The following is a 22,931-nucleotide window of genomic DNA, read 5'->3' as shown; positions in this document are numbered from 1 at the left end:
GCTGTGAGAGATCAACAGGTGTGCAGTGGCAAATTATACAGTACTGAAATGGTCCAAAAATTTGGCATTCAACAGTCATGCAGAAAATAATGAAGAATACTTTCACAAGGTAAGTGACTCAGTAAGCCGGAGGACAATTAGTCGACCACGACTATTGGTCCTAATCGTGAGCATATCAATGGGGCTTTATATATATTTGTAGCGGGGCCTTTTTTTAGGCAACGGTTTGGTTGATTTTAAATACAATGTGTAATTCTCATTCTTTGATGTTTAGTTTGACATCATGACTTCAACTGTTAGAGGCATTTGAAGTCTCATTTTTGATGAATTGTTCACCATTTGCCAAACTGCTGCCTATAGTCGACTTGAGTTCACAACCCCGACAGCACTCAAAGCAAACATGTATTTTTGGAGCGGATTACTTGGATATACATTATTTCCTATGGGAAATATAACTTTAGATTTCATACAATCCAATTTTAATCCGACTTTCTGCAACGGATTAATGATGAAAAACTGAGGTTCTGATGTAGTTCATTGGCACCAAGACGCAATCGATGGCAACAAAGCAATACCTGCTTTGGCCAAAAGCAGTGAATCGGTGAGTCTGCGAGGTAAACACGAAGTCTACGAATAGGTGAATTACTAAAGGGGGGGTGGGGGCATTGCAGTCGTACCTGTTACCGCTCGCCAATTACACATCAGCGTAGTTTAGCATTAATATATTTATTTCATAAATGCAGACGACAGCAGAGATTGAAATTAAACGAACATTTGTTTCACTCTAACGCTGCTGCTGATTATGACCGGCCGCTGCGTTGGCGTGTATGCGCGTGAGAGACATTAAAAGACAGACTAATCGCGCTTCCCCGGTGGATGTCTCCCTCTGGCCTCGATCAGGCATGAAGGGGGAGGGGGCGGAAGGGAAGGGAAAGGCGGGGGCGGTGGTTGGGGGAGGCTGGGGGGCGGAGGCCAGCGGCACTCACGCTCCATTAGCGGACCCACTGCCGCGCCGCTCCGCCGGTAATTTGTGTAACGAGGTTGCAGCGAACCCGAGCAGCCCGGGCTTCGCCGAGTAATAGCCTCTCCTTCCCATCATCTCGCCGCTTTGCCGACCTTATTATGGATGCAGGCAGCGCCGCGCAGCGTCTCCCTCGCTTCGCTCTCTTCCTCTCTCCCTTACTCGCGCTCAGTCGTACGTTACGTTTTCACCTGAAGCCGCAGCGCCTTCAAGCGAACGGCTGCGGTACTACACGCGGCCGCCTGCTTCGACTCCCAAGGACACGTGTCGAACTCGTGGCCCGAGGGGGGCCTACATCCGGTTGCCAAATCTCTTTTTTTTTCCTTTTTTTTGCGGTCCTGTAGATATTTCAAACACCCCGGGCCCACCACCAATTTCCTTGTTAACATGATTTGAGCAGCACTTGTATACTTGAATGGTCACAGGGAATTCCCTTGTCATTTGGAGCATTTAGTTGCAGAAAATCAAATTTGGGCACAACACAAAGAAGGCTGTTATTTTGGGCGTCTTAAGTTTTTCTACAGCTGTATATACAGTGTTATAGGGACAGAACACTGCGAAGAGCGAAATCCACAGTTGACAGGCCCCACGCTTAATGGTTTTAATTGAATAAGATGCCACAAGATGGTGCAGCCTGACTCAATGAAGCGCACCCCCTCACTTCAATTAAATTCCTTGACCCCAAGATGCCGCACTATGTCACCAAAGCAGTACTTGATGAAAAAATTAATAATGTGACACCCTCACTTCCAAGGACATACCAACAACCATTACATGAACGTTTTTAAAAATGAAATTACATATAATGAGTCTTCTCAGTGTCATCCTTCAACATAAATTACATTATTACAGCAATGACCAATCTTGAACGAACAAATGTTCCATTTTGTCAGTTTATTGATAATAAGACCACTGATGGTGACATTGTTGGTATTAGACAGTATGGTGATTTGGAGTGTGAGAGTGTGCGTGTGTGTGCGTGTGTGTGTGTGTGTGTGTGGCGACCCTATGTGAAAGCTGGATGGCATTACAGTTGGTTTTTGTTTAGTATGTGGTTTTTGTTTAGTATGTACAAGATAAAAGAGCATACATGTACTCAAAGCAAGGTACTACAGCAGAGTACAACTCAAGAGCCACTGAAAGAACAAGAAAAATACAGTCAAAAAGTTACTGAGAAGTGATTTTAAAAATCCCTAAATCAAGAAGGGGTGGGAGGAATCACTGGTTGAAGCTGTAATGCCAAATCCTACTAAAAGTCTACATCAGAACATCAGCAGCTACTAATTACTAGTCAGTACAAACAAATACTTTACGGCTAAACAGCAGATTAAACCCAGCCAATTAACATATTCAAATTAAACATTACATCATCGTTATTATTATTATAAATTACATTTACAGTACATATCTACAGATATGATGATGATGAAAGCGGCGGGTTGTTGATGCGCCACACACATGACACTGTCACTCTGAGGATCAAAGTTCAATTGAAACGTAGTGCTTCATAAGAAGCAAAAAAAAGATCTTCACTTTTGGAGAATAAAATTGGAAGAAACTGAGAAAATTGTGTTATTTCATGAGAACAAATTTTAAATGCTGTATCAGAACAAGTTACAATCTGAATTTTGCTTCGACAAAAGTGAGAATTTTATGCGAATAAAGTCCAATTATTACAAACTCAAATCAGAATATTCAGAAAAAGTAATGATTTTTGTGCTAAAACCAAAGATTCGATATTATGAGAATATATATAATGTCAGAATATATATAGTGTCAGAATATTATAGGAGGGGGAAAAAACGTTTGGAGATTTTTTTTTAAAGCTAGAGAGAAGGGTTGGGAGATTAATTAGGACCAAAATAAAAAGCCCTAATTTGAGAGAAAAGTGACAACTTGGAGAAGTCCAAAAAAATGTTGATTGATGATTAAAATGTCTTGATTAAAAAAACTCTCGTAATCAAGAATTAAGTCGTAAATGTAAATTAATTAAAGTTAGTGAAATATAGTTCAATAAAATAATTTTACCAGGAAAAAAATAACTAATTATTTTATGCAAATAAAATTGTAACATTCCTTGGAGTCGTAATTATAATAATTTCGTGACAGAAATTGAATGAGAATTTTTTTTTATATTTAATTATCGTCATAATACGTGATTTTTGTGTTTTAAATTAATATTAAGGAGAAAGAAAATATGTCATTTTGTATGATAAATTCCTATTAATTAATCTTTTACAAGAATAAAGTCTTAAAATTAGGGAAAAACTCCCAACACACAAAAAAATTATTTAAAACAAAATGCTTGACCAGAATATAACCGTAACGACAATAAAAATCTAAAACATTACAGTGTGCAAGTGTTGCTCATTCACGTCATCACTTTGATTCTTGAAAAGAATCTAACTTCACCTATTTCAAATTTATTTAAAAAAAACTTTAAAAGTATTTTTCCCCCTCACCACTGTTTGATTTTCTTGGAAGTGTGGTCCTAATATTCGTAACTGCGCTTCGTTCACAAATTGAGTGGGGGAAGAAAAAGAGACTGCAGTGCAACAGCACCCCCTACTGTCTGACAGCAGACTAAATAAATGAAATAAACAAGAGTCCAGTACCCGTATTAATCGTGACGTTTAAACACACTTTACATCCATCTATTAAAACAGTCTCAAATGTGTGCAAAAAGCGAGCCTTCGGTGCAGTCAGTGCCAGTGTGACAATGTGTTGTTGTGTGGCACACAGAGCGGTGAGTGGGAATGAGGCTTAATGTGATCCTACGTGTTGTACATGATGTCCACGGTACAGGCAGCAAGACGGAGGGAGGGAAAAATGAACAGTTCCAACATGATTTCAGGAAAGAAAGTAGTCTTGGTGTCTTTTTTTTTAAATCTTCTCTTCATCTCACTGTAAAGACAATGGAATTATTAATGGAAAAAGGGGACGTTTTTATTTTATTTCTTTTTTTTTTTCTAAAAGCCACCCCGCCATTCGCACCTGCCATGTGACGTCAGTTACACCATCTCATACTGGTTGGCTGTGATGATCCTGGAAAGGCAGCAGGCCAGCAACATGCCAATAAGCTGAAATACGCACACACACACACACACACACACACACACACACACACACACAAAAAAAAACCAATCTGTTTGTTCTCTACCAAGTACATTCCAATAAAACATCAAAATAGTCAAAAACTTTAAAAAGGAGTATTTATTAAAATCATTTTTATTTTGTCCACGTTACCTGTGAGAAGGCGATGCCAAAGGTGACGCCTGCGATGATGGCCATGTTGGTTTCCATGAACGAAGTGACCAGCTCGTAGCACCCCTACATTGAAACAACACCCCCCCACACACACACACAAGCACACACAAACATACGCATCAGCACACACGTCAACAACACAACTGTGAAACCTTTTCATGCAGAGTGTGTGTGTGTGTGTATGATACCCAAGCGCAGCGCTAACCTGGTGATAAACTTTGTTGGGGGCCACAGTTGCGTTACGGAGGTCGCCAGGGTTGCAGTCCGAGGAGTTCACGCAACAGCTGGCAGGAATGCCGTTGGACGGATAATAGACACTGCCGAACCAGCTGGTGTAGTTGTACACGCCGCAGCAGCGCAGCTACGAAGGTGCATACGCACAAATTGCAATCAAATCTCAAAGTGTGTATTGATTATCTATTTTTATTTTTTGGTTTTGAGTTTAGTCATTTTTTTCACCTGATTGAAATGATCAGCTCATCAGTAAGGTCTGAGAAGCCTGATAATGATCTTGATTATTTGAATCATGCGTGTTGTATTGGAGGAGGGAGACATCAAAACATGCTGGAGATAGGGGCCCCTGGAGAACCCGGGTTAGACACCCTTGTTTAAGTCGCATAGTTTACCCTGAAATAACTATAAAGACAAATTTACCAGGGGATCAGTAGTGCTCCGTGTGGTACGACTATCATGAATGCAATGTTCCTCTCTCGCAGTTCTGATATTATTTCACTTTTAAATTAATTACATTCGGTTTTAATCTTTACAAACTTATTTTTTTTAATTTCCGTACAAATGTTATTGAATTCATGTGAAATATTTTTTCAATTAAAACATTTTTTTCATTTTTCTATAAACCCCGTGTTATCGTTTAAGCTGTGCATAATGCTTTATTTAAAATGTGTTTAGTGCATATTTACATTCGCATCTGCTCATTTGCCTTGATTTGCAGAAAATTGATTGAATCAATTGCAAGCAAACACACGGTGCTGATCTTAAAACTAAAATGAAGTCCAACCATGCATCCTTTTGAAAACACCCGTCACCTATAAACCAGTCTTGTGTAGGCTTACTCTGTTCTGCAGGTTGTCAACAGCGCGGCTCGCCTCGTCCTCAGAGTTGTAGTTGAGGACCGCGTCGGTGTACGTCCTGTGGAATGTTCCCTTGATCTGCGAAACGTGCAAAAACGACATTACAACACGAGTGGCTTTGGATTGACATTTTCTCGATTTTGGCGCTGGAATAAAGCGCAAGCTGACCTCATGGCGAAAGACAAATCCGCTAATCCCGGCCACCAATTCGGCGAGGAAGACCAGCGACAGAAACATGGCATACTACACAGAGGGAGAAAGAACACGACTGAGAAACACTCGCTGTACAGCAAGATAATGCTCAGTTCTGAGCGCTTCCTGATAATTTGGGTAGTGACATTGAAATATTAAAAACAGTTCTTCGGAAGATGCAGTGCAATACTACACCGGTGAATACTTGAAATGCTATAATTCCCTCTCCATCTTATCTTCCAGATTTGTTTTTGGGTCCCAGTATTTCACAGATTTTAAAAAAATGGGACAGTTCCTGCCTCTCATGCATTTTAGGTGTACTCCCACTGTCAACCACTAGATGGCATCACATTATTTTGGTGTGAATCTGAAAGGAGAAGAATGAAAACACGAATTATTTCAGCTCGTTTTTGCTCAAGTTTATTGGATTGGATGAAACATTTGGTCCTTTATTTTGGCCAATGTTTGAGGGGCTATAATCAGTCGAGCCCAAGTACTTTCACTATCCATTTGTCTTGCTTATGTAACTCCCGCGATGGTAGAGGGAATTTGTCTCAATCTGGCACAATGCATGGAGGGTATCGTTAGCTTCTTACCAGCTTCAACATCCATGGGCTTCCTCTGCATGTGGCAAAGCATCCATATAGGCCAAAAACTACAATGACAGTCCCGGTGCCGATGAGCACATAGGGAGCGTTGGTGGAGTTGTCAGCGATGAGCGAGATGTACGGGCCCAGCATCAACTTGCCCCATACTCCAACTGCCAGCAGGATAGCGCCAGTGATCTGTAGTAGGGGACAGGATGAGGCATTGTTTACCAACCGTTATTGAGACATCCATTTTACATGAACAAAAATCTCATGACACCTGGCACAACAACAGACAAAAATATTTACCCATGCGCGACATCATGTCAGCTTGTGCTAGCGTCTTATTTACGCGGGTATGCTAGCTAATACCATCGATGAAGCTCATGTGAAGGTAGTTTGTGTTTAAGATTTTAACTACGAAATACAGGTGCTTATGGAACATGGGTTCGTGGCTGTGTTCGCGCTAGATGTGTATTGATAAAGTCGTTTGAATGCATTCTGTTCGAACGGCTTTGCAGTACGTTCGAACGACATAGCCCAGTTCAAACTATTTACTCGACATTGGCAGTTCCATGTTAATGTAGGTTGAGGGGTTCGTAGTTTTGGAATGGATGGCTCGACGTTAAGAATGGACAAGAGATGGACTTCGTTTGAAGTTAGCTTTTATTTTTCAACGTCTGCCTCCGCACTACGAACGAGAACACCTCCTTCCGGCTACTAAAACACTTCCTGCTTTCCTTCAGCCAATCAGACGCTCTCAACATAAACCTATTTAAGTAATTATTAAAGAGAATATAATTTAAGTAACCTTAACGTGAAACACTATACTGTAATGCTCAAACATAAAATGATAATAATTAACAATATAACAAAAGCTTACATTAAAATCACCTCGCATATTTTCAATCAAAACCGCCTTTACGATGTAAATCTGTTTTTGTTGCGCCCTTAACACGCCATATTCAAGTGCCGCAGCAACTTGGTGGGGAATCGAAAGCGTAAAATGATGGCGTGAGCAGGAAAGGGAAGCGGCTTTTTTTTCTCCCAATTCCCTCTAGACGGGCAGCATGGAGGCGGATCAAGGTGGAACAAGAAAGGGGGGCAATTAGAGACGGGGGATGCGTTTATGCTGCGTGCAGGATAGCGATCACGTGCTTCGTGAACAACGGAGAAAGAGAATGGAGGCGCATAAGGCGTTGCTTTGATCCGTCGCGAGACGCTTCCGCCTGTTGCGCTGCTCTTAGCATTTCAAATGAAGGCAGCGGATAAAAGAACGCCGTTGTGCGAGGCAGCTGAATGAAGCGCCGGCGTGCGTGTCTCGGCTGGGAACGTCTTTTCCGGCACGGAGCGGTGGATGGGGGGGAGAGGGAGGGGGGAGGGGGGGTAGCGCTGACGACGATGATCCGCCTCCGGGCGACGGCGGGCCGTCATCCTAAACCTTCCAAGAGCAGGCAGCTTGCCTTCCCGCTGTCAACGCAACCTGACAGCAAGACGTCTGTACAAAATGTCTCCCTCAAACCACGGAGAGAGGAAAGAAAAAAGAAAAAAAAAACAAGCTCAGCTCTGATGGAAAATGATTCAGCGAGGCTGGAACAGTAGCAGGTCCTTTCCTGGGAATGTTTCCCTTTTGGCTGTAGGTCAACCTGGTCTATAAAGCCACAAAAAGGGAGAGGAACATCCCAAATGAAACACAATTTGATTTGCGAGTTGTTCTAATGGAGAACCCTTTTCCCATAGAAAATATTATCAAGTTAATTGGTTCCAGCCACCATAAAAGCGATTTATTAACAGTACTGGCCAAGTATTAAATAACCCTGTAACATTACTAACCGTCATAAAAATATAAAGAAAGGTTGAAACAATTTTAGGGGGAGGGGGATTTAGGGGGCCAAATAAAAGCCAACTATTGTTACGGGACTTTTGATCATGTAAATGCTGTGCACAGAATTAATGAGAAGAGCAGGCAGTACGTGTCACTGGGTTGTAGTGTCGCAAGATTTGCTCTTGGCCCCGTGCGGCTTAGCAGGGGCCGCTCGCCTTCATTTCCATCCAAAGTAGTTCGTGCGGGTCGGAGCTCGCTGACACCGTTTTACACTGTTGCCCCGTTGGCAGAGCACGAACACAAACCATCCAACGCCGGAGGTTGTTTTGAACGCCAGACTTCCAGCCTGCATGCTGGGAATCTGGCTGAACGACCCGACCCCCACCTTACCCCCATTAAAAAAAAAAAAGGATCATTGCACTTCAATCTCAGAGGGTCGGGGGTGAAAATAACAAGGGTTTGTACAGCTGTTAAACAGCCACGCAGGCATGTTTTCTTATCAACACACGTGCGCAAACAAGGACAATGACTTCCAGATGAGCGTTGACATGATAAGACGATAAAGCCTCCAACCAGACAGAGCAAAGTGCAACCAGACAGTTGAAATACAACTAGTTGTGTATTAGGGTGGCCTTATTGCTATTTTTTCGTGCGTTTTTAGAATTTTCAACAACATTAGCAAGACATCACAAGTCACATCATGTCAAGGTAGAATTTAAAATAATTTAAAAAAAAGTCCCCAGGCCACAAATGTTGATTCACACAACATTATGGCGTAACCGTGCGTCAGAGTCCACTGGAACGCTAACCGTCGTCAAACACACCAACTCCAAATAGCCTATAATCATCTTTGCCACTGTGTCAGAAAAAAAAGTCTTTGTGGTAAGTCTTGACATTTTTAGGTTCATCCATCCATTCTCCCAACCGCTTCATGGGGAACAACATGAGTCAAATCTCCACATTTTCATTGCAGCCGGCGTAAACGTGCTTCAGTGGGTGCTGCTGTTTTGGTTAGCAACAAAAAGTTCCCTGTCATGTGTATGACGGCGTCTATGAAGTGAGGTTATTACAGGTACTAGTTTTTGCCACATACCGACCATCCGATTGTTTCCCCCGTGGAAAACGAGAGGCATTTCTGAGCGAACTATGCACCCGACGACCAATTGTTGCAATAGTGTCTACTTAAGCTTGTTATTTACCGAATGCGCCAGGCACAAAAAAAGAGCTCATAAATTTTATTATTCCTTTTTTTTTTATGGGTAAAGATGAATACAACCAATAATCACTGAATGTAGCCAGCCAATTGGCCATCCCGACAGTTTAGGCTTTATTGGCAAGGTGCTATGTGACGCAAAGCAAAATCTCAAATTAACTCATTCGGTACCAGCCAATTCTGGACCAAGTCTGAAAAGACGTTTAAAAACGTCATTGGGAGTGAATGAGTTAACAAGAAGCATGGCTCCATGCGGATTAGTTTTCTCGCTGTTACATCTATAAATGGCGATTCTCTGAGGGGGCGCATCGTCTCTCTTGATGCTGCTGCTCTCGTTGTTCTGTTTATGGCCTTGGTGATTGCAGATAAATTGTTTCCTGCTTCCTGTCCGCGCTGCACACAAGTGGCTTGTTGGGAGCGTTCATTTTCAAGGCCCAACGGGAAATCAATTCCAAGAGGATACGAGGGCTTCTCAACTTGTTATGTCGCCTTGTGAATTCCAAACAGCTTGGGAGCCGCGCACCACGCCACCCCCTTCTCTGCCCAACCCCCCGCCCCACCACCCCCTCCGCTGCACTTTTGTTTGAAATTCAACACCACGCGGGCCCCCTCGGTCGGAGAGTTTAAAGGAGGTCAGCTTTCTTCCCTCCTAATAAAGAAGCGGGAGGTGCGATGACAAAATGTGCTGGCGAGGACACGACGCACCACCTGCTCCATCTGGGCGAGACGTATAACAAGCCCAGCTATTCACACTCGACACATTATTTGCAAGCCGATGACAGTGAAAAGCGAAGCCCGGCGTCGGGGCCTCAAAAGCTCGGCGAGCCTCGACCTCCGGGAGGGGGGGTCAGAAAAACGAGCCGCTGACAGTGATCTCTCTACGCACGCGAAACCCGAAGCCGCTGAGGTCTCGCCGAGTGAATGTCCGACCCGACTAAATATAAAAGCTTGGTGACACGGACACATGGCTGCATGGGGGCCAGCAAAGTCTCAGCCATGCTATGCTGAAGACCAAGTCCCTATAAGTCAAAATAGTGGCTCTCACTTCTAGTAAGAGTCTTGCATTGACTTCGTTGCTGATGCTTACATCATACTCGCATGGCATAAACGGCCAGACGAGAACTGCAAATTTTTAACGGCTTTAACAACCCTGGAGAACCCAAGAATCCTTCTTTGGAAAATGATGAATTATACATTAAATGACTGCCATATGTTCACTGAACACCAAAATATACTGTATGTCTTTTTGAAATATTCAATGCTTTAATCCTAATTTAGGATTAAGGCCAAATTTGACCCTTTGGGATTTAAGGGTAGCATTTGAGTAGCAGAATTTATAGGGGCTAAATTTGACCTCGTGGGTTCTCCTGGGTTAAAAAAAACTGCAGCGTTCCATATGTTAAATCCAACAATATGGCAACACGACATGGTCTACAGTTATAATATTGTAAATAAATGTTTTATATTTGATATATTTATATCTAGTAGTGCTGCAACCAGGCAATTATTTTAACAAGCAATTTATCTATTGATTACTTGGATTTAGAAATTGATGTTTTAACCCTTTCAGGGGACAGTGGTTACTACAGTGGACAGTTTAGCATGTTATCAAGTTACAGGGTGCGTGAAAGGGTTAAAAAAAAAAGTCTGCACACCCCTGTTCAAATGCCAAGTGTGCCCAAGATAATTTCCAAAGATTAAGACCCAAAATAAGATACATGTACCAGTCAGAAAGATAGTATAGAATAATTTCCACTGCAACGAAAGAGCTACAAGAATTTTGGAGCAATACTGGCTGTTTAGAACACTTCACAACAATCATATTCATAGGTCTGAGCTATGGAGTAGCGTGGCCACACTTGAACTTTCCCCCGATGCAAGTGGGGAAAATGTGTTCGTCCAACCAAACAAAAGTTGAACTTTGCGGCCATGAGTCCAACAGGTAACTGGTAGCGCAAAACAACACCGCTCGGTATGCTGCTACTACCGCCATACCTAAAATGAAGCATGACATCATAAAACCTTGCATTTAAACGGGGCATAAACATTTTTTTGATATGGATGGAGTTGCCTTATCTCTTTTTACATATCAAATCTTACATATATATCCACAGTCACACATACTGTCCTGCATATACATACAGTCACATCGACTGCATACATGCCCGTAACATCTATTTTGCACACATCACAGATGTATGGAGTCACGTGATTTCTACATGCATCACCACTTGCTCGGCATGGGTTTTACGTGTGTGCTTCTTACACGTTTGATGCAGTCTTTCATGCGTGTTATTAATTTCATCACGCATCCTGTATTAATAGTAACATACGTGCTTTGCGCATGTATCTATGGCAACGCGCGTTTCACAGGGGCATCCACGCATGGTAATTGGGTGCCTCTGAGGGACAGTTCGTGCATTCCATCATACATGCACACACCATTTTGAGCATGTACCGAAAGTGCGGCCGAGGCTTGGCACACCAGGCCTGGATCGTCAACAACGTCATTTGTTGACTAGAACCGTTGCGGCGATGACGTTTCGCGACCAGGGGCCCGTTTGATGCCCAAATTATGGCCGAGCTTCGCAGCAAGCGTCAGGCGAACGACCGTGGATCATTTCGACATCCGAGTAATCGGTGATGCTGCAGCTATTAGCCGCCCCACCATCATCATCACCCCCCCCCCCCCCCCCCTCCTCATCCTCATCACCACCACGCACGCACTTTAAAAATCCACCAGACGCACACGTCGACGCCCATTTGAGGTGAGGACTGACTTACCCAAAAGACGAAGGAATAGACGATGAGGAGGGTCTTGAGGCAGGTAATAACTGGTTTGGTCTCCATGATTTCGCTGCTGACGGCGGCGGAAACAAACACACGACTGCAGCACGCACGGCGTCACGGGTGCATTTCATCACAAGAACCGCCAGGGGGAGTCCGCAGCCACGCCACCATTCACCGGAAGCTGCACAACTGAGAGGCTCATTCAATTCCTGTTTTTTGTTTTTTGGGGGCGCCGGGGGGCTGTGTTAAAGCAAATAATGCAATGACTAATTTCAGCTCTTTAAATATGAAAATATTTACATCAAACTTACTATTAATTTGGCTTTATGGGAGTCTCTTTTCTCCAATTACACTAAACCCAACTCTAATTGAATTTGTTATTGACCGAATCGTACGGACTAAGTAAAATGGGTTTTATTATAGACCAGGGATGGGCAACTTCAATGATGGAAGGGGACAATTTTTCCACCAGCGCTATTCAGGAGGCCACAGAGGATCACACACTTCCTAACGAGATGTAATTCTTCAAGAAACACCGATACACACCCAGAATGCGATTTCCAAGAAAAACAAATGAAAACATTTTCCGTGCTCAATCTCAACACTTTATTTTTCGTTTTCCACTAGGTTATCTATCCTTTTGGATTTCAAGCAGCGGAGACACTGTTGGATGAATTTAAGCAAGCTGTCTGCAGAAAGACTGTTACTATATTAGCGAGTGAACAAAAATGGTACCAAAAAAAAGCTGTATTTTTAAAGACATCATTTTGTGCAGGCAAATAAAATATTTTCTTATGACTGTTAAAAACACATACCGTACAGTGTTGTGATTGATAGCCTCATTGAGACGTGTCATCATTGGCTTTGGGAGATGGCCATTAACATTCTGTTCCTGACATCAGTCTCAATTTATATCATCAGGTAATTGAGGCTGCTTAATCGTTTCTAAATGTCAGTTATCGCACTGCTAATGATAGGTACTTCTATCACTTCTCATTTCACACAAAGTCACGCAGACGGAGAGCACCATTGAGTGAGAACGTGTAGGCCAGGATTGTGAACATTTTCTGAGCTAAGCATATGAGAGAATACTCCCAAATAAGGTTGTAGATGAGAATACCTGTATTTAGGCGGAAAAGGATAGACTTCAAAAGTAGTATTTTTTCAGAGAATTGAGATGTAAATATTGGGACTGTAGGGAATTGACATGTAGTTATTTTAAAAGACAAAGCACTAATTTTTCAAGAATTAAGTTCTTAGTCTACTTAGAAACCTATGTTTTTTTTAAAATAATAAAGTCTGTTTTACAAAAAAGTGGTACATTTCAACAACCATTGCACACAAAAAGGCCCAACGAGAAAAAAAGTTGCAATTTTATTAAAATACAATTTTGTTGACAATCATGAGTACAAAGAATGATACCAGCATCAAATAGCGCAGGTTACAATTTCATATAGTAAAAATAAGAGCTGATTATCACCATTTTCTTCTACAAAGTGCAAGTACAAAGCAAGACCATTTAATTAGAAAGGGAATTCAATCAAAATCCAATGAAAATGTGCTTCGCCTTAGTGCATCAGTGAAAAACAACAACAAAATTGTGATCGAAATCTTATAGGGCCGAGTGTGTGAGTGTACACATGCATTAAGCAGTATCGTGACATCGACAGTGGACTGACGCCATGTAGAAGTCGAGCACCTCAATATTAACATGAGCAGGAGGAATTTCTTTTTTTTGGAGGGTTTCTTATATGCCGACCCTTTGCTTGTAGTAGCTGGTGAGAGAGTTAGCCTGCACGGTGAGCTTGGACAGGACCCCCTGGAGGCCGGTGAGGTGGTACTGGAACTGCTTCTCAATGTTGTCATCCTCTTCATCCATTTCTGATGATGATGATGAAGATGATGATGATGATGTGGAGGACAAGGAGTTGTTTCGGGTGAGCCTCTTGTCCTCAGCAGCTTTTACACCCCACTCGATGTTGCCGCGCAGGGTCTTGAGCAGGTGGTAGGAGGCGTACAAGTCGCCCTCGTCCAGGTCTGACTTGAAATGGCTCATCTCCGCGTGACGGTCCAGCGGGATGTCCCTCAGCAGGTTGGGCACCATGACGGTCTGGTCCATGTTATTCACCGCACCGATGAAGCCGTTCATGCAGCTCATGATGGAGTTTTTCTTCTTGGGATGCATCATGATGATTGGACAGTCTTCGGTCTGGAACTGGAGTGTCGAGTTCTGGCTTTCCTTCACTTGGAAAAAGATTTTGCCTTCAGATGGGAGTCCAAGTAAGATTATAAGTGCTTAAAAAATTGGTCTCGGTGGTCACACCAAAGTTGAAGCAGACCCCAAGCCGCCTAAAATGGCCAAGAAAGGAATGGATGGTAATCACCAGGAAAAACTTGTCATGAATATGTAATAAGATTAAAATATTTGATTTTACGAGGCCAAGTAGGAATTGTAAGAATAAAGTTGAAATATTACAAGAATGTGAGTGTTCTTGGTTTATGACAGTAGAGTACACGGAGACATTTTTAAGGGTACAAATGGTACGCAAGGACTGGACCCCTCTACAGTCAGATTATATGCCCCCCCCCCCCACAATAAGAAGAATTTGTAATGCTTGGAGAATAATCATGTCAATTTTTTAAGAGGGAAAAATGTAATTGCAAGAATAAAAAAAAAAGTAACACCAGAATAAAATGTATTTGGAGGATAAAAGTAGCAACTGCTAGATTATTAGTGTTATATGTTACGTAATGATGCTTTCATGGTTCATGAACAAATTGCCCATTTTAAAGGAGAAAAAAGTAATTTGAGGAAAAAGCAATAAAAGCGAGAATTAAGTCGAAATACGAGACGGCTGGATTACCACAAAGTGTTAACAGTACAAAAAAAAGTCATGTAACAAGAAAAAAGGCACATTAGCAGTAAATGTCATTTTAAGGAAACAATCATGTACATTTAGAAGGATAAACTTTGTGTTATGTGACTAACGTGAGATGCACCAAAATGAAAATACTTGGCCAAAATTGAAAACCAAAAACAACGAACCTTCTTCATATATAAAGTGGGACAGTAAGAAGAACGTTTTTGTTTTTCCCTTAAAAGAAAAAAAAAGCCAACAAACTTAAGTGCTACAACAACACACGAGGAAACTTTGCTTCCCAAACTCAAGACCCTCTTTGCGGATGATACATTTTTGACACAAAGCAAAAGTTTTCCCCACTTTGTTGTTTGATTACCATTTGCTTTCTTAAATGGACATAAAGAAACCCTTTATTGCTTTGACGTTATGACACGTTTCGTTCACCCATTAACATTGTATTGTCAAAGCGAGGAAACAATTCTCTACACTTTAGATTGGTCTCTAATTTACACGAATATTACAGCACAAATGTGAAATAACCAAGGGTGGAGATTTGTGTGTGTGTGTTGGGGGGGGGGGGGGGGGTGAAATTTACCAACATTACATAATTGAAGCACATTTGTGGAAATATTAAAAGCATTATTGATTTTTTGGGGGGGATGGAAATACAATTTAGCATGTGTAAAGCTTGGGGTCTATTTTTTTTCTCAAAACATTGGTCAAATTAACATCTCGGGAGCTAAGTTGAAGTCATGCACCTTCACACCTGATTCAATTTAGCCAATTGTGACCCGAAACCTTTGCATTTTTACAATCCCTCAAATCCGACCGCATACAATCATTTAATATGTTTAACCAGTGGATATTCATATAAGAGCGATAACTAACCGGTTCTGGGAACTCAACCCAGAGTTTTGTACACCACTAAGATGATTTATGGTGAATGTATTGACCAACCTTGTCGCCAAGGTGACGGACAAAACCGCACCTTGGTCACTCGAGGGTCGGTTGCGTCCAGTTCAGGAAAATGATAATTAACTCACCCTTTAAACGTTGATATTTCGTGTGGAGGTGTACGTTTTACGAACGTTCGCTCCGTCAACGCCGGATAGCGCTCCAACTCAATAGTCACGTTTTATCAAGGAGGACGTTCAAAGAAGGTGGACCGAACGTTTTCAACTGAACTGAGCATGCGCACCTGCGAGCACCATTTTGGCTAGCAACGAGTCGTGAAGTTCGGTAAAAGTAGCTGCGCGTACTGTACTTTCTAAAGCAGAAAGGAAATAAAAAATACAAAGACAAAACATGGTCTTTGAAAACACGACACTATCGGGGTATAAAGGGCCTCGCTAAGGTAGCAAACTATATATTTTTTTTTTAGCACTAGCAAGTTTGTTAAAACCATTGGTTCCCAAACTTTTAACACTAAGTACCACTTTAAAAAAATACTTAGTTCTCAAAATATCACCTTAATGGAAAACCTTAACATACAGTAACGTATACTCTCTTCCGTGATATATATATTTTTTTCACTATTTAATTTTGTGATTCTTTCACATTATACCTGAGAGAGCCCATGGAAGTAAATACCACACTGCGCTGCATCAAATTCAAAGGCCGAAATTTGGAATTGGGATGGCATTTAAGGCCTTAAATAGAAAACACAAACAATTTTACGACGTAATTAATGGCATCAGTTCATTTATTGGATTTCAGCACACCTCAACAACAAATTAAAAGTTCAGACAACACAGTAGAATCTGTACTTTAAACTGTCAGACCCTGGTTCTGTCTTCCCTGACACAGGCCATTGTTACAACTTGGCTCAAACCTCGAAAGGAGGAACGTTGCCTGGCCAAATTTGCACCCCCATTCAGTTACAGACATGGGAAATGTGTAAAAGTTTGTCTGCGTTAGGCAGATATTTTATTTAAAGGCATGAATCCATTGTTACAGTTAATTGTCCCCAAAGTCAAATGCCCATTTGAAGTTGGTAACGGAAGCGGTTGAGTCTTTTTCAATACATTTGTCGCTCTCATCATTTTTAAAAAAAGTATGACGTGAATGGATTGTGCCTCAACCACTGTTGCATATTCATCAGGCATATTTGACATTAAGATTAGAGGTCAGTCAACTTTTGTCCAATGATCACCCCTTTGTAAAAAGCGCTTCACCCTGAACCAAACTCAGACATCCAGGCTTTGTATCTTTCCAGGTCTGAAGCTGAGACAGACTTGGAGATCTTCTTGAGTGTGAGCGTGAAGTCCTCCATCATCACGGGCATCTGGAGCTCTTCTTTGGAAAGGGCTCGGATCTCCTCGGGGCTCAGACCTTGGATTCGCCGCCGCATAGCCATCATGGAAGCATCCCTGCGAGAAATGATGAACAAGATGGTTGAGTTTGCCGAGGAATTCGTCGACGTTCTCTGACAAACGTACTGTGTACAAACCTGCAGACGTTGGTGATGTCGGCTCCAGAGTAGCCCTCAGTTTTTTCAGCGATAAGGTCCAGGTCCACGTCGGCGGCCAAATCCACTTCCCGCAGGTTGATCTTAAGAAGCTCCACCCGACCCACAGCTGCACAGTGTTAACAAAAAAAGCAAAATTAAAGATGGCACACATCAGGAAATTAGGTGAGTAAGTTGAAACTGCAATTTTACACCTTTGGAGTTTCAGTTCCCTAATGGAAGCATTCTTTCATGCACGATATAAAATATGGGGACTTTTGTGCCTTTCCTTCTGTATAAATGAATACCACACTGTGCTGGAAGAATGTTTTTTTTTTTTTTAACAGGAACAATAGGTCCTTTGTGGCATTTAAAACATTGGCGGGTGCGAGGTCACCTGTTGGCAAAGGGATGTAGATCCGCTTCTCCAGACGTCGGCGCAACGCCTCATCAATGTCCCATGGGAAGTTGGTTGCAGCGAGGACCATGACCATCTTTGAAGGGTCGTCATTGTCCTGGGTACCACCCACCCCTGGAGCATTGAAACGGGAAGATCATATCGGCTGAAATGTCGGGATCCGATCACGTGATCGGAAATCACGTAAAATTTGTAGATCCCGAGTGAAATGTAAAAAAAATAAATAAATTACCGTCCATTTGAATCAGAAGCTCAGATTTGACTCTGCGACTGGCTTCGTGTTCATTGGACGTTCCTCTTCTGCTACAGATGGAGTCGATCTCATCTATGAAGATGGTCGTCGGCGCGTAGAAGCGGGCCTGGTACCAAATCGCCCAAATCATTGTTTTGAATTGCATTCGAGTTCATTAGAAATCGTGCCAAGTAACATACATGCAATGTTGTACCATTTCAAAGAGCAGACGGATGAGTTTCTCCGACTCGCCTCTGTATTTGGAAGTCAGAGTGGAAGAGGACATGTTGAAGAAAGTCATCCCGCATTCTGTCGCCACAGCTTTGGCTAACATGGTCTTGCCTGTACCCGGTGGGCCGACCATTAGCACGCCCTGTGACAATGAACAATTCTAGAGATTAAACAGCTTCTAATGAAAAATTTTAAAAAACATGATGCCATTCTCGACATACATACTTTGCTGAACAAAATTGCAGTGTTGCATGAAAAAGTCGTACAGTTAGGGGAACCAAAAAAAAAACCACTCAAATTGATGAGAAGCAGGTAATATTAAAGCAGGCCATAACATTGTCTTAAATTTAAAAAAGTGTCTTTTCACCATATTGTGGCATTTATGGGCAATTGCAAACCCTTTTGGGTTCGGTGTCGGTCACCCACTTTGCTATTCACATCGCAAACAGGATTATGTGCGTGTGTGTGTACCTTCCAGGGCCGTCGAATGCCCTTGAAGAAGTCAGGCATCCACATGGGCAGCACGACAGCTTCTCTTAGCAGCTTCTTAGCGTCCTCCAGATCGGCAATGTCATTCCTTCCCAAAGAATTCAGTTGTCAGCAATAAGGGGTGGTGGGGGGGGGGGCATTGTGGTGTCTGTGTGTGCGTCTTCATACCAGTGTACATTCAGGTTGCGCGACACAATGTCTCGCTCGAGTGACTCGACCAGGTCACTGTCATGTCCTGCGCTATCAAACTTTTTCTGCTCTTTCTCACCTTTCTTTCCCTTACGAGTAAATAATGGACAGGCGTTAGCGTACCGACAATAGTTTGTGACCGAGCGACTCCCAAATTGTTCCGACACTTTCAAACGAACCTCATCGTTAGATTTCATGTTGCGGGCGTCTCTGGCTCCCGGCCGTTCTGCTTTGGTTTTGGCCTGCCCGCGACCTTCTTGTCCTTCGCCTCGATGATGCGGACCAGGCGAGTCTTTCTTCTGCTGCTTCACTCCGCTGCTTGGACGCTTCATTGCCACAGGATTCCTCCAGAGTGGAAGTAAATTACATCACATGTCATTCCATGCCGAATCACTCGGTGGGTTTAACCAAGCGGATTTTTATTTAACAAAACTTGCTGTATTTGTTGATAGTGATAGCACAGCACTAAATCCAAAATTTTAGGGCAATCTGAGCAGCGGGTTGAAAGCCACGTCCTGAATATTTGACATTTTCTGCAAAAAGGGGCGTGGCCACCTCTATTTTGAACCGTTATGTTTCAGGAACCCATCCATTTTCCGAACCGCTTGATCCTCACTAGGGTCACGGGGGGTGCTGGAGCCTATCCCAGCCGTCTTTGGGCAGTAGGCAGGGCACACCCTGAACCGATTGCCAGCCAATCGCAGGGCACACAGAGACTAACAACCATCCACGCTCACATTCACACCGAGGGACAATTTAGAGTGTTCAATCAGCCTTCCACACATGTTTTTGGAATGTGGGAGGAAACAGGAGCTCCCGGAGAAAACCCACGCAGGCCCGGGGAGAACCTGCAAACTCCACACAGGGAGGCCGGAGCTGGAATCGAACCCGGTACCTCCGCACTGTGAAGCCGACATGATAACCACTGGACTACCGGGCCGCCCCTGTCTCAGGAACTTGTGGGTCAATCTTCACAAAACGGCTAAGTTTAGAACGGAAGTTCACCACAAATCCAAATCTGTAATCAGTTGGAAGATTGGAGCATATTTTACTCACCTGACCTTTTGACCTGTAATTTGAATTACAATTAATAAAAAAAAAATTGCTCAGAAAACCCGATTTGTGAACCGCACCACAGTGGAGAAAGACTGTATATGCGATCTGTGCGTTTACACTGCGCACACAAAGCCTGTTATTTGGAAGACGCCTGATTCCGATCTGTTGATATCTTGACTGTCTGTAGTTTTTTTTCCTATTTATTAGACATGATACATATCAAAATTTGAACCATGAAGTGAAAATTCACCCTGAGACAGAAATCATATCCTACCGTCCAGCGTAACTCAAACAACTAATGGCACACAACGTTTTGCACAGCACTTTATATTCACCTGTGTTCCGCAGGCATGGGGGGCGGCCACGCTGCTGGGTCAGCGGCGCCGCCCCCCGATTGAGGGACAGGTACGGTCACTGGCCTCTCGGTCTTGAAGGCGTCCAGCACGGCCACGATACTCTTAATCTGCTCCCACTCCTCGGCCAGCTCCTGCTTCACCTGACCAAACGGAGAACTCTGATGAGTTGATTTGAAATGGCATCGTGAAACAAAGCACCCCCCACCTGCTGCCACCGGACTTTAAGCGCCGGGTCCTTGAGTGCCTGGCAGTGCTTGTTGATCTGCTGTAGCACACCCTGGTAGTACACGCTGGATGAGTCGTAGTTGCCCAGCAAAGCATACTCGCGACCCTTTTTGGCGTTGTCATAGATCTCAGACAAATTCATGGCGCATGGCAGCTAGGAGACAAAGAAAATGAGAAGAACACTGATTCAGTGGTCGGTATTATCGATGGGTACATTATTGCTGTTTTGTTGGGAAGTGATGCTAATCAATCACGTTTTGAAGGAAGTGAGGTTAAAAAATAGCATACGTTCAACTAATTGATTGTCTCAAGTGCTGTCCACACATAACAATTGGGCCAGATTAAAGTAGCTGAGTGATTATCTTGTGTGAGAGCGATGTTTCCTCCCTGATGTGCTCAGAAAGCGTTCAGGGCTGACAACTGTAAATGGTTAACATGATCAATATTTACAAGAGTGTTCCAGAACTGTGATTGTGACATGAAACTGAACAGCAGCCAATTAGGACGGCACCTGGAGCTCATGGCTTTGCCAGACTTCAAAAAGACAGAAGCAACTGGTTGTGGTGAGTATTTGTATTACGTTTCTCACAAGTCATTCACCACAATGATAAATGAGAAGGAGAAGATACCAAATAAATTCACAGTCAGCCTAGCTTCCTTTATTTCTTCTTCTTCTACCGCTACATCATCTTCTTTGCACTTTCTACGGGTGCCGCCTCTTACAGGTCAGTCCTGGTGCAAATAATGTGTTTTTGCTGTTGGTTATCCCAAGAACACAATCGATATGTGCGTACTCCGCAAAACACACCACAGCGTCAATTATGGGGAGCGAAAGTTGACAATTCTGAAGGCCCATTACTGGCAGGAGCTCTAGAAAATGTCAATAATTTGCAACATTCGATGCCCAAACATGTTCCTGTCGCTCGTTGTAAAGAGGCCCATCTGTGCATCTACAATTTTTTAGAAACGATCATTTTATCCTGCTCATCTAAAAAATAGATATCGGCTACATTGATTTGGAAATGTGTTTATCTTTCTCATTCATTTTAATTTCATCATGTGTTGAGTGGCAAGCTAACACCATGTATTGGCCAGGCGCCACTGGCCCCTACTCACTCCCCTTGGGAACCAATACAACTCAAGAGCTGCATTAAAACCAATTAAAAAAATGCTTACAAATGTTATCCACTCTGGACAATAAATACGATCGATGTAGAAATGCTCCCTTTTTTGATTATTGTGGTGCTTTGTGGTGGTGAAAAGCCGCATATATTTTCCAGCCTGATAACGTAACCAAACCATTTTAACACCGCATGCATGCACCTGTTCGCCCTCCTCAATCCGATCGCCTTTTATCCACTTCATTTAGTCCACAATCATTGTAATCCGGCTAGCGGTTGCTCAAAGCATCGCCTCCAGGCCACGAAGACAACAAACCGGGTGGCGATTGGGAAAAAAAAAACGAGAGACATCCCTCGTCGTTGGTAAGAACGAACACCAGCAACAATAGAGACTACGAGGCGACTATTGGTAGTGTTGACAACAAAAGCAACATGGAAATAGTCGTCATACCTACGTTAAAAATCATATGTTTGCGGCGTCCTTTTCAATCGGAGGTCCGCTATGAAGTGTTACCATGGCCGCGGAGACGCCTGGTAAGGAATACAGATGGCGCGATTACAGTGCTGCATTCAAATACTGTATCATCGTACGTAAATGTAACAAATCTTGTTATCGTAGCACATCAAAACACAAAAAATGCTCTATTTTATATTATGCTCACTAATCACTATGGTGTCAAAAGTCTACTGTAAATAATGTCGAACAATTTCCTTTAAATATCCTAAAATATAGTTTCGACGACGTATAGCACAAAAGATCGGAGGTTAATTGAATGCAACATTAAGAATGTCAGCGTTTGGCAGGCTGCACCAGATGCCCGACTGTCATAACGTTTTTTTAGTAAAAATATTAACAGTAAACGTACTATCGTGGTAAAACATATAATTTTTGATAACTTAGAAATGTATTTATTAAACTGTGTTCTCTATATCTATATTAGATCTCTCTATATAGTATATATCAGTGGTCACCAACATGGTGCCCGCGGGCACCAGGTAGCCCGTGAAGACCACTTGAGTAGCCCGCCAGTGCCTGGACATTGTGATTTGCTAGTAGAAATTATGATTTAAAAATGCAAACATTGGCAGTACTGTGAGACATTTCGAAACACGATCAAAGTCTGACAATTTAAATCATCAAGTATTAAAAATAACCCATCCTCATATTATTGAAGGTATTTTGGACAAATATGTTATTTCAGACGTGTATCAATTTGGTAGCCCTTCACACAATCGGTACACATGAAGTTGCTCTCACCCTCAAAAATGTTGGTGACACCTGGTATATATACACACACACACACGCACACAAAAAATAAAT

General features: G+C 42.6%; 3 protein-coding genes across 6 annotated transcripts; all 3 read right to left on the bottom strand.

Moving 5' to 3' along the window:
• Window positions 1-1,900: 1,900 nt before the first annotated feature.
• tspan7b (tetraspanin 7b) lies at window positions 1,901-12,148 on the bottom strand. Its single transcript, XM_052083098.1, has 8 exons — window positions 11,981-12,148; window positions 6,168-6,356; window positions 5,548-5,622; window positions 5,362-5,457; window positions 4,494-4,649; window positions 4,268-4,351; window positions 4,016-4,101; window positions 1,901-3,925 (listed from the first exon to the last, which is right to left on the bottom strand). The coding sequence occupies exons 1-7, from the start codon at window positions 12,044-12,046 to the stop codon at window positions 4,033-4,035; spliced, it is 735 nt and encodes a 244-aa protein (XP_051939058.1). The 5' UTR covers window positions 12,047-12,148; the 3' UTR covers window positions 1,901-3,925; window positions 4,016-4,032.
• Window positions 12,149-13,345: 1,197 nt separating this feature from the next.
• LOC127612159 (mid1-interacting protein 1-B-like) lies at window positions 13,346-16,087 on the bottom strand. 3 transcript variants are annotated; one of them, XM_052083103.1, is made up of 2 exons: window positions 15,805-16,087; window positions 13,346-14,230 (listed from the first exon to the last, which is right to left on the bottom strand). In XM_052083103.1, the coding sequence occupies exon 2, from the start codon at window positions 14,172-14,174 to the stop codon at window positions 13,734-13,736; it is 441 nt and encodes a 146-aa protein (XP_051939063.1). In that variant the 5' UTR covers window positions 14,175-14,230; window positions 15,805-16,087; the 3' UTR covers window positions 13,346-13,733. The 3 variants fall into 3 exon arrangements, with proteins under 3 accessions (XP_051939063.1, XP_051939062.1, XP_051939060.1); XM_052083102.1 differs by having other exon boundaries at window positions 15,891-16,087; XM_052083100.1 differs by having other exon boundaries at window positions 13,346-14,335; window positions 15,891-16,085.
• A 446-nt stretch (window positions 16,088-16,533) lies between these two features.
• Window positions 16,534-22,194, bottom strand: katnal1 (katanin p60 subunit A-like 1). 2 transcript variants are annotated; one of them, XM_052083096.1, is made up of 11 exons: window positions 22,062-22,194; window positions 20,470-20,643; window positions 20,244-20,404; window positions 19,032-19,197; window positions 18,832-18,941; window positions 18,646-18,751; window positions 18,158-18,316; window positions 17,944-18,070; window positions 17,691-17,825; window positions 17,297-17,423; window positions 16,534-17,216 (listed from the first exon to the last, which is right to left on the bottom strand). In XM_052083096.1, the coding sequence occupies exons 2-11, from the start codon at window positions 20,629-20,631 to the stop codon at window positions 17,018-17,020; spliced, it is 1,452 nt and encodes a 483-aa protein (XP_051939056.1). In that variant the 5' UTR covers window positions 20,632-20,643; window positions 22,062-22,194; the 3' UTR covers window positions 16,534-17,017. The 2 variants fall into 2 exon arrangements, with proteins under 2 accessions (XP_051939056.1, XP_051939055.1); XM_052083095.1 differs by lacking the exon at window positions 22,062-22,194 and adding an exon at window positions 21,813-22,005.
• Between the last annotated feature and the right edge of the window lie 737 nt (window positions 22,195-22,931).

The sequence above is a fragment of the Hippocampus zosterae genome, chromosome 12 (assembly GCF_025434085.1).
Source record: "Hippocampus zosterae strain Florida chromosome 12, ASM2543408v3, whole genome shotgun sequence".
In the NCBI taxonomy this organism is placed as follows: domain Eukaryota; kingdom Metazoa; phylum Chordata; class Actinopteri; order Syngnathiformes; family Syngnathidae; genus Hippocampus; species Hippocampus zosterae.
The sequence above is the reverse complement of the archived record's forward strand: the minus strand, read 5'-3'. Positions and strand labels throughout refer to the sequence as shown.